This window comes from Epinephelus fuscoguttatus, linkage group LG16 (genome assembly GCF_011397635.1).
Source record: "Epinephelus fuscoguttatus linkage group LG16, E.fuscoguttatus.final_Chr_v1".
In the NCBI taxonomy this organism is placed as follows: Eukaryota; Metazoa; Chordata; class Actinopteri; order Perciformes; family Serranidae; genus Epinephelus; species Epinephelus fuscoguttatus.
Window position 1 is genome coordinate 23,798,916 of NC_064767.1, and position 12,326 is coordinate 23,811,241.

Consider the following 12,326-nt stretch of genomic DNA (forward strand, 5'->3'; position numbering starts at 1 on the left):
CTGCTCATGAGGAACAAATTTGCCTCAACAACCCATAACTTCCGATTAGATAGATTTTCCGCCATTTTGAATTTTTTGAAAACACTTTGTGACCACATATAATCTGAGGGGACCCCTCCATTATTGACCCGATCAAACAAAATGGGAGCGCTAGAGAGCTAATTTCTTATCTAGGCCTAACCGCCATATCGATTTTTACTAAACTTGGTAGATATGTAGAACAGGATGCCTCAAGGTGACTGGAGAAATTTAACTCTAATTGGCAACTGGGTGGCGCTATAACAACAGAAAATTGCTTAAAAATGGCTGAAATGTGACCGATTGCTGTGGCTGAAGTTTTTTTTTTTCTCTAATTTGAATAAGTCATGGTATGCTGCTGCAACAAGGGCTAGCCGCACCTTTCCCATGTGAACTACCAGTGTGCCGCACTTTTAAGTCAATACAACATATAAACACTTTAACTATCTGCCTTTCACCGTGGTACCTCAACTACTAATGTACAGTTTTAGCCCACTAACTATTCCACTATTGGCAATGGTACTACTCTACTTTCAATAAAGCATTCCACATGGCTGGAATACAGTTAGCTTCATGGAGAGAACTGAAACAAGAAGAAATCAAGATCATTTTTTGTCAAATTTAGAGTATGTTTATTGGCTGACATTTCCCAACAGCTCGTCTTTCCTTTGAATGAACAAATAATAAGAAAAACAATTATTTTATTTTGTGTATTTTGTGTATATATGCTATTGCTAAAACGGACATTAGCAAGCTAATATATCACAAGATTTTTTAAAAAATGTGATTAGTTATCATTTCCACAACAGTCATTTTCATCAGTTGGTTGATTGTGATGGAAAAGACATATGGTAATGGTCATGACAATTACAGTGGTACATTACCTCTGGTAATTTGTATAATTGCAGAGATCATCTGTGATCTCAGTCCAATGCAAATCGGCCATGTTCGTAATTTGTCAAGAAAAAATTCCAATGCAAATTACCTGCCACATTTTGCCAAACACAGAGGTTCTGTGATAATATTAGTGGTGTGTGAACATCCCAGTAATTCTCTCCCCAAACACATGTGAGACTGCACCAGCCTCTCCCGGTTCAAATCACTCATTAAAACTCATTTTTTCAAAGTGGCTTTTAATGTGTGAATGATGAATGATGTTTAATTGATGCTAAGTGTCTTTGAGTACCATGTAAGGCGTTTTCAGGTTGTCTGTTTTCTCCACATCTTGTTTCTGCCTCTTTCCTTGGCAAGAATCTGGTTACAGAGGCTGCATTGACAATTATAAATGAAAGTTTTGACAGCATTTTGGTTGCAGGAGGCCTGTTCCAGAAAAAGCAAGCTCAAATCCACCAGAGGAGCAAAACGTGGATAACACGAGAAAATATATGGCAGAATCGGTTCTAGGGCTGCCACTAACCATTATTTTCATTGTCGACTAATCTGTCGGTTATTTCTTCGATTAGTCGACTAATCATTTCATCAAAAAATGTGTTAAAATGTTGAAAAATGTCGGTCTGTCTCGCCCAAACCCCAAAATTACGTCATCTAATGTCTTGTTTCATACTCACGCCAAAGGGATTTAGTTCACTGTCACGGGAGAGTGTGTAAAGCTGCCAATATCTGAACGTATGAAGCTGCAGTAAGAGTATTTTGGGGTACTTTTATAGTGCTTTTCTATGAAAAATGACTCAAACCGATTAGTCGACTACTAAAATAGTCACCGATTATTTTAACAGTCGATTAGTCATCGATTAGTCGACTAATCGTGGCAGCCCTAATCGGTTCTGTTAGTTTAACCCATGTTTTAAAGTAAACAGGAGGTTAACACTGTGCATCACTGCTGATGGTTCTGTGTTGTGTGGAGCAGAGTTACAACTGACACATTATATCTGAGGGATAATGTCAGTAAATTCGAGTAAAATACAAACTGTGCTCACCCTGTGTGAATGTACCACACGAAACACAAACATGGGGGAGTACTGAGAGGTCTCAAGGTAAATACTAGTCTAATGTGAATAGGGCTTTAGGTTTTTTAAAAGTTTCCAAACCCAAATGGACCATAGTTGAAAAATGGCCCATTTATAAAAGTGGCACTTTAATAATCCAACAAATGAATGTCTTACAATAAGATACCATATGTTTTTGTTGGAGAAGAGTGGTGCTGCAAGTGCTTTTAGGTTGGAGTGAGAGCACTTTGAATCAATTTATCAGATATTATTAGGCACAAAGCAATTTAAGTCTGCGTTTAAAAAAAAAAAAAAAAAAAAGACATGCAACAATACTCTGTCCAATCACCAAATAAGCATACCGGTGAGGTATTTTGGTCCCTTTACTTTCCGTGATCAAGCATTACATTGGCATTTCAACAGCATCCAACAAAGAGGTTTGAAAAACTGTGAGAAAATTGCCCATGTAATGGCCACATATTCCTGCACGGCTCCTGCTGAAATGAAATATTTAGAGCTTTTTAAACAGAAATAATATGACAGTGTATAAAGACATCGACATGAACATCAAAACCCATGAGTTTCTAGACACAAAAATCCTCTGTCATAAAAAAGAATATTCCCAGTAAGTCAGAGTTGTACTTGAGACACCACTCCCATTCCTTTGACTGCAGAGAAAAAAAAAGCATCCACAAAAGTGGCATAAATTTGAATAATCATATCTGGCAGGGACTCTGAGTTCACCTGTGACAAGGGAAGAAATGTGATGCTGCAGAGTGCTATGTGTCATCCTCGTTGATCTTTGACTTCTGTGAGAGTGAAAATTACTCCAACAGTGAATGCTATGCACAATGGGATTCAACCAATAATGTACACACCCTCGCAAATGACCAGGGGAGCATTTGGAGTCTGCCACTCTCAAACTTTAATCGTAGTAGTATTGCCCCCGAACATCCCCAAAGGAAAACTTAACCGACATCAAAAAACCAAGCCGACAACAAACATGTCCTCCTCAAATGAAAAATGGCACGGCCTCTCTCCTGCACACTCCCCTCTGTGAAATTATATGGCAGCACAGGGCATTTCAGCAATGGCCTTTTTTCTTGGTAAACTTTACAGTCTATATTGAAGTGCTACAAATGGGTTGTAGATTTAATTGTAAAGAAGTGAAATGTAATATTTCCAGAAACAGAAAACATAAAGGTGCTACGCTATGGTAATGCTTTGAGTGTTTTACATCTACTATCAATCTGCCTGTCCATTATGCACCCTTTCACTGGAATACACAATGCGCCGTAACACCATTACATTCACAGAATCTGCATAACTATTGATAGTGTGCCTGAATAAATACAAGCTATAATATCCCACTTCCTTCAAACCAAACCCTCTGTTTCTACACAGACTGCAGTTTTAGGCAGATGATAGCGTGGATGTGAATCAAATGCAAAAGGACTACCCTGTATGTTTCATGTATATGGCAGCCTGTTTGGATTGTTCTGATCATTTCACTGCAATCTTGCTCTACAAAAGGAAAATGTGATTCATTCAATTATGTTTACTGTCAGGACAGGCTGATAAACTCTTGATTAAATATTCACAATGTCTTTCATCCCTTTGTTGAGGATGATTAGCGAGATGGAGCGCTGTAAGACTGTTGAACAGCGCTCCTCTGTGGCTCACACAGAACTGCAAATAGGGCTGGTGAAAAAAAAAACAAAAACAAAATCCTAATCCCTCACAGCGTTACATGCTGTGTGAGTATGGAACATATAAATATTATTAAATCTACTGACATATATTACCTGAGTTGTGTTGATACTGGAGAGGGAACAATGTAGAGCTACAACATTTGAGCAGCAGCAACAGCTGTGTATACCACCCACTAGAGGGCTTTTAATGTCATTTAAATAAACCCACCACGTCGTTTAATGTGTTGCCTCGAACTCATCCGCGTAACTACGAGCAATTATATCATTACCGAAACTACAGTGCTTAAAAGCCCAGCATGGAAAAATATCAAAAAGCAAAGTGCTTATTTTCATAGCACGGTGTGGCATGTTGAACAGAGGTGTCACAGCACTTCTTCATGTCAAAAATGCTGCATCAGAGCAAAAATGAAAGCAAAAGGCAAATGTTTTCTTTTCTGCTGTGCGGTGTGTCATCCGAACGGTGCTCGAGATGACAATAAGATTGGTGGGTTGAAAAGAAGAGCGTGTGTGAATGGTGGAAGAGGGAAAAATTAGAACGAAGAGGGAGTTGAGTCTGTGTTATAGTGACATCAGGCAATTTGGATTTTATCTGTTTGGTCACTGGAGCTTGGAGTATTAACAGTTAAAGGGAAAATTCCCAACTTTTTATGTACATTGCCAATCAGTGTTGAATTAATAAACTATATTGATCAAGACAGCTGAGTTTTTCTTGCATCTAGAGGCGTCATTCGATGTGATAGTGACATGGTTGGATGCAGAAAGAACTAGAGGCTGGATTTCGCCTCCAGGTAGCCAGGGGGGTGTGCTCTAGATGCCATTAAAAAACAGAGCTTCCTTATTCTCTTTCCTTGTATTACAAACTGGCTACATTTCAAACAGCAAAAATGGCATCCTAAAATATGAGTGCAGAGGATGTCATAGATCCATCCATCTAACAAGGCAGTAACAAGGCAGCAAGATGAGCAAAGCATTCCAGACGTCCCTCTCTCCAGCAACACTTTCCAGCTCCTCCTGGGGGACCCCGAGGCGTTCTCAGGCCAGACAAGATATGTTACTCCCCCAGGGTATTCTGGGTCTGCCCTGGGGCTTCCTATCGGTAGGACGTGCCCAGAACACCTCCAACGGGAGGCACCCAGGAGGCATCCCGATCAGATGCCCGAACCACCTCAATTGACCCCTGACACGAAGGAGGAGCGGCTCTACTCAAAGCTCCCTCTGGATGTGATGATCTTTTGGTCATTACCCAGAGCTCACGACCATAGGTGAGGATTGGGATGTAGACGGACCAGTAAATCAAAAGCTTTGTCTTCTGGCTCAGCTCCCTCTTCACCACGACAGTCCAGCACGGCGCCCACATCATTGCAGATGCTGTGCCAAACTGCTGATCTATCTCACGCTCCATTCTACCCTCGCTCGTGAACAAGACCCTGAGATACTTGAATTCCCTTGCTAGGGGCAGTATCTCACTCCCAACCCAGATGGGACAATTGGACTTGGCCTCAGACATGGAGGTGCTGATGTCATGGATGAGAATACATACTTAAGTGTTTTGGCTGGCCAAAGACATGCAATGGACAGAGGCAGAGACTGCTGTGCAAGAGAATATAGCTGACAGGGACCCTTCAGAACTTGAGCTGCCCAGAACAAACAGCAACTGGTAGTACCTTTGCTCAAATTGCCTTCTGATGCCGACAGAAACAGGATCTCTCTTTAGGATCCCCTAGGTAAAGCATAGACTGTATAAAAGAAGTGTAGCCACTGTAGCGCCTCCCACTGATTTCTGGACTCCTGTTTTGAAACCTTGACTTTGGCATTTTGGCCAATGCAAACTTGGTTCTTTGGCGCAAGGGGTGGATCTGACTGAGACCCCAAGGACACCACAGTGGTAGTGACTTGTCAATTATAAAGTAGCCATGCCTTAAAACATACTCTGCTTTGTCATCTATTTTACTCTAAATGGAACCATAATTTACAAACTGAACATCATGACGTATCAAAGAAGACTTCAAACTCGCAACCGAGACCAGAAACTTCTAAGGAAAATGTTTACTGAGGTGATAAATCAAGTAAGAAGTAGGGTCATTTTCTCATAGACTTGTACACAATCAGACTTCTTTTTGCACCAGTAGAGTTGTCCCCTGCTGGCCATTAGAAAGAATGCAGGTTTAAGGCACTTCCGCATTAGCCTCACTTTTCAGACCCGTAAAAAAACCTTGAGATAAAATGGAAAAGACAACCAAGACCAGCAGGGTCGAGGGCAGATAACCATTGAGTGAGTATTTTTGTCACCTACTGCTACTGTATATTTTGGTCAAAAAAGAAATAGCTAGAGGCTAGTGGGCTATAGAGCTGCACAATTAATCAAAATTTTACTGAAACTGCAACATGGCCAAGTGCAATATCCAAATTGCAGGGGCTGAAATTTTTTCATAAAGATGAAATTAAGTGCAAAAAAGCTGCAACATCTGTCAAATTATCGCAATATGAGTTTTTTTAATAGCTATGGGGGAGAAGGTTGTGTACAATGCATCCTGGTACATGTAGGCACTGCTGGCATGGCTCTGTGAGCAGGGGAACTCAGCTTTCTCTGCACACACTAAGGAATTTATTGCCTCAGTCGTTGACATTACCATCCACAGATTGGATATTCACATAAAAGGTTGGAAATTTTCCTCTAGTTAAATACAACCACTGCCCTGCGCTGCATAGACACTGATGGCATGTAAGAGCTGTATTCAGTGTTGCCAACCACCATCCAAGGAATGAAGGTATTCACTGCTCAAACAAGACTAGATGATGTCATTCGCTCATTTGCATATGAATAAAATTGCTGAACCGATCAAGAATAAATAGAGGCAGAGCTCAGCAGCAGGCCCTCTCTCTCCTTTCTCCCACTGGCTCCCTCTGCCCCACGGTGCCTAAGCTGTAAGCCTGTGTGTGCACTACGGAGACAGAAGATCAGCTGTGCATGGGGAAGCATTGTGATCAGACCTATGTGGATGAGACGAGCAAGTAGTGTGAATGCATGTGGATCAGGTTCAACATTTGGCACCAAATCTGTTGCCAAATGCTCAAGAGTCTACTGTTTTTCCCCGATAATCCAAAAGAGGAGCAACATTTGCTGCTTGTGGCTTTTAAGAAATCATTTCACCCGGGGAGGTGTCTAAAGAAATTTGCTAAATCTAGTGACAAGTGTGGGAAGCTGGCAGACATAATTGCTTTTCATTATTGCATTGTCAACTAACTAAGCTACAACCATCTGACTCCAGCTGAGTTATTCAGTTCGTGCACTGTACACCATGTTCCCAAGGCTCAACATAGAGGCATTTCCATAATGGGCTATTTCCTTATGTTTGTATCATGTTATGTATTCGATCTAAATTTGTGTTGTGAGGAAACAACTTGTTAGCTGTGCATCTTATCTGGGATCAAACATTTTTAAGATGCTAAAAAATCACCTACATCACTAATAGCTGGACACATCAGTTTGAATATGGACACAATTTTCATTTATTGCTTTGACAAACAAAATGTAACATTAATTTCAGCAAAGGCAGAATTCTGTACATGGATTGATATGATTCAGTGAGACAGTATTTTATTATGTACTTTGTCAGTACCGGTTATGCATGTAATTGTACTGCTAAATGAAATCTTAAATCATTTAATGTTGTGAAATGTGCACTCCCTTTTAGATGTTTAACTTTAATAATGTGAGAGATATGCAGCGTTAATGGATCCATTAATGGGTAACTGAACTTAGCTTGAAGATGGTCTTTATTTTCTGTGCAACTTTTTTAAAGTATTGCACTATGTGCAGTGCAATCCAAAGGTCATAACAGTTTCTGAATGAGTATAAGAAAATGACTGGGTTATTCAGAAGGTGTAAGGTTTGTCGACTGTATGCAGTCAAGATTAGGGGGCCTCAGCCACTTACGGGAAAATGCCCCACAACTATTTGCCGAAATGGCCAATTTTCTCAGCAGACTGAATATCAAAAGTAATGACCCTAAATCTCTCTGCGAGCTATCTGCAAGTGATCTACAAGATGTCCTGACGGCAACAGATAGTAGCAGATTTTGCCTCTTTCTGTGGGATCAAAACAAGGACACTGTAGATTTCGCTAAAAAATATAACCACAGTCTAATATATAGTGCACTATTTAGCATGTAGGTACGGTATTTGCTCGTGTTAATTTAAAGAAAGCTGGGAAAAAAAGCTTATTTATGCTTGCATGATAAGGTTCATGTAAAGAAGGTAAGTTGTAATCATTATGGGGGTGGGGGGTGGCAGGAGGACACATATGAGACTGGTGGTACGGGGGTCCTCAGCCAGGAATTTTTGTGCATTAAACACTTAATTTCCTGCATTCTGGTGAATTTCATTGCATCAATTTCATGCATCAATTTTACGTCTACATGTAAAAGCCCAACTAGGGAGAAGAGCTGAAAATTAGCAATAGCTATAAACTCTCTGTGTAGCACATCAGTCCCATACAATCAACAATTTGTATGTCGATGATTTACTGAAATAAGTTTAAAAAAAAATAATGTGATTTAATTTTCTAAAGGAGGCTGCTGGCTGTTAGTAATCACCGTGCTAAAACCAATACTGCCAACTTACTGGACAATTTTCACTGTTTATATAACTTTGACATTTTGATACATGTAAGGAGTGCACTGTTCCAGGGGTGCTCAAGGATCCAGGGTATTAAAGTTGGGATTTGTCTTGTGTAGTGAGCTTTAACTGCACCTTTGTATCACTGCAGAATCAATTCTCTGATCAACACTGGATAGACAAGCTTCACAAGGTTATATCAAAGAGCAGTGTTGTTGTCAAGACCACCTCAACCATGACCAAGATTATGAGGGGTCGAGACCAGGCCAAGACCGAGACCAAGGCAGGGCGAGACCGAGTCAAGATCAAGTCCCACACGGCATGACACACTAATGATAAAATGTGAAACATGCAAACAGGAGGCACTCCTCAAATTGATCTGAAAGATCCACATTTCCATAAAACACCCACGGACAACAAACACATATTTCTCCTCATTCACCTCTTTCATTGCCATGTGTGTATGTACAGGCATACCATAAGAGTAAAATAATCAAAAGGCATTGCAGAGGTGAATTTTATGTGTGGGAATTACTTTGTTTTATGCGCGCATTTACAAACTCTACGGAGCTAAAATCAACTTCATCATTTTTATTCAACAATTTGCACAGGCAATTTAGTGATATCCTAGACCACATTTATAGAAGACCTAGTATAAATGTGGTCAATACCAAGACGAGCCTGAGAACTTGAGAACTTGAGAACTTGGTCTTGAGATCGGTCTTGAGACCAAGACTAATCTCCAATACCACAATATTTTCAAAGAAACCATGACACACTACTTTGTGGATAAAAGCCCATTGAACATAATTACACTGGGGAGCAGTTTTTTTTTTTTTTGGTAAATTTTCTTGTTTTTAGACTTTTCAAAAACTGAGTTAAGCAATTTAGTTCCTTTATAATGGCAGTGGCTAAATAGGAATTAAATTGGTGAATTTGATTCACTTTGATTTTGTTCATGCTTTCTTTTTCTTCTTTTCTCTTCTTTTTACATGAGTTCTGAACAAACACTTTTATATTTTACAAAATGTGATGGCTTTTGTAAGACTTGATTGGTATGGTGCAGCGATCAACCACATAAATCTGGAAAGGTGTATCATTCTACAGTCAGAAAGAGTTCATTTTTTATTCTTCCTAGCTTTTATATTATTTATAAGCCCTTTATGGCTTCTTAACAGTGATAAATACTGTATTTACGCTGGTTACTTCTGCTCTGTCTACACAAAGACATCCTGACTTATTAAAACAAGGCTATTAGTCGTGTTTAAAAAATCACGGGTAATAAAATGTTCAAAACTGATTAAAAAAAGTGTTATTTTTAAGACAGTGATGGTGACTTTGCCGTTGGAATATCATGTAATGGAGAGGAAAGTAGGAGAAACATATCTTACCGGACTGTGATTGGGACCCATCTGTTATTATTGATGTTCTGTCCTGCAGCTGCATTCAACACATGACTGCCACCACACCCAAGTTGAGCAACAGGGCTTCCATCTTGAAGGAACACATGCAGGAACTGATCCCCAAAGTTCTGCTCCTGAGCTGAAATGGTAAGCAAATATGTTTAGTAAAGAGGCTCTTTCTCTGTATTGCCAAATTCAATACATTATGTATGCTGCAAATTTATGACATTACTTTAGACTCCCGAGATACTGAATACAAAACAAGTCTCTGCGGTGTGTGTGTAATGAAATAAAAGTGTTTCAACAAGCAGATGATGGAGATATGGTTAGAGAGAAAATGGTTTGACACGAGCACAGTGCTAAGTCATTATATTATGCTCAGGGTCAATTCCAATCCATCTGCCCTGCTAAGCAGCAAACAGGTGCTATATTGCACCAATTTAAGCAAGAAGGACTCAGAGGAACCAAAACATACCCAGCGAAAAGAATCTGATAAATGTCAGTGTGTTGACCACAAGGTCACGCTTGTTGTAATCGATACCCGGCAAATGGAGCCCAGACGGAAGATTCCTGCCTACCAACAAATGCCATTCCACAGCCGATGGTATGCCTTTGTTTAGATAGGCAGACAGAATCTCGTTCACATTGTTGTGTGCTCCACATAACCAATACGTCTTTAAGAATAACTGATAACACAGATCTGCCACAGACCTGATGGAATCTAAATGATCTAAAGCCTCAAAGGACGTGTTCTGTGTTCACTCTACTTTTAATTAAGGCACTGAGCTTGGTTGGACCAAATGTCATGCAGGTCAGTCACTCTTAGCCAAGTGACAAGTAACAAGACAACAGATAAGACAATAACCAGACAGAACAGTTCCCAAAGGGCTTAAAGAGAGCTCATTTAAAAGGTCTGGAAAACCACCATCAGCTTTTACAGAGGTACAGAGAGAACTCTCTACTGGATACTTCCACTTGCAAGGGCTTGTCGGAAATGGTTGAGAGAAGGTGGAGAGGGTAGAGAGGTCTGACTAAAAACCAATCCCGACTGAAACACTTGAGAGAAAAAGAGATCGCTGTTGCACAGCCTGTTCTAGTGTAGCCTCGTGCTGCCAGATCTATCTCCACAGCAGTGTCAGCACTAGTGAAAGGTCTTGAAACACCAATTATCATTCTGCTACAGGGGAAAAAATGCTCTGGTTTCTTCGTATTTTTCTAAACTAATCACAATCGTCTCAGGTGAAGCTAAGGTCAGGATTCAGTGACTGCGCTTGCAAAATACTGTTGGGGGAATTTGTCTTGGTGGAAGATTAGCACGTGGGGAGGCAAGCACTGTCATTAAAAATGGCAAATTTAATGCAAAAGAAAACAGTAAAAAACATATGTTGACTTTGTGATTCAACATTTATAATCTGATTATAAAAGGCAAACCTAATTTGATAATCAGTATCCTAGAGGTGAAGCCTTAATATACCTAAAGCTTTGAAGGAGCTCACCTGTGAAACCCACAGATGAGTTGCGAGCTGGATGTGGCTCTTGCAGAACATTATTACGACAATATCACAGAAGCTCATGTGAAGTTGAATTATTCGGTACATTGGTGAAATCATCCAGGCATGCCGCTGCCTGGATAAAAAGATGTGGCAAATGAACACATACTGGCCACATAAGAAAATGGACTGGTCATGGATCGGCCATGAGACTTTTGCAAGACGCAGTCTGGGCTTTTCTCGAGTTGCCCTCACAAGTTGTTTTATTTATTATAGATCTTTACAACAATTCACCAACAGAGCAAAGCAGGCATGCCTTAGTACAGTCGATGATCCAAATCTTGGTCAAAACTGGGAGGTTGTTTTATATTCCCATAGCAGAAGGGATTTTGAAAATGGTGATACGCAGTTAGAAAAAGCTGTTCAATGGCATGCTTATAGCCACAGTCTATACCCAATGAGTCAAACAATCTCTAGTAGATCCTTCATGAAAGTAAACACGTCTCCTCTTCCCTCACACCACCTGTGGAAACTGAAAGGATGGACAACAAAGCACATGCTGGGGAAGCTATCTTGGTCTGATAAAGCACTGTTCACCTTTGATAATGATTTACAGTACAGTGCATCAGGACTGCACCAATATGAGTTGAACATCTCTGTGTACCACAGAGCCATCATGCTGTCTGTGGCTACTAGGATAACCATCAGCTTGGTTAGACTCCCACACAGAGGAGGGATTTGCACTAGCCTTTATGGCTGTGGAATTCGTGCAAAAATATCCAAGTATGGACTGTCATGGGTTGGCAGAGGGAGAGATCCACGTCTGTCCACCTAAATTGACATGTTCCAGTAGTGGTTACTCTAATCTACTGATCTTGTTATTAAAGTTTCTTGCTTTCCATAAGGGAGGTGAAAGGTAACAAGCAGGAGACTGTCCACCCAGTTCCTTACACAATGGCTGACAGGTACAGCAGGTCTGATCCAGCCTGGTTACCAGGTGGTGTTTGTGATGTGGCAGGTACAATCACAGCTGTTGCAGGAAAGTCACATGACAAGAATGATGAAAAACCCTGCATCTTTTTTCCCTCCTTTTCTATTCAATGGTTGGGAAAACTTCCTCCATGCTCCAAACAGTCTTGG

At 40.4% G+C, this 12,326-nt stretch overlaps 1 protein-coding gene across 1 annotated transcript in view; it reads right to left on the reverse strand.

The window, feature by feature from the left end:
- Positions 1-12,326, reverse strand: part of eys (eyes shut homolog) — a 233,308-nt gene that overhangs the window by 52,908 nt on the left and 168,074 nt on the right. Inside the window, exon 41 of the mRNA XM_049600306.1 lies at positions 9,685-9,835. Coding sequence (XP_049456263.1) covers positions 9,685-9,835 — 151 coding nt within the window. The remainder of the gene's footprint in view (positions 1-9,684; positions 9,836-12,326) is intronic.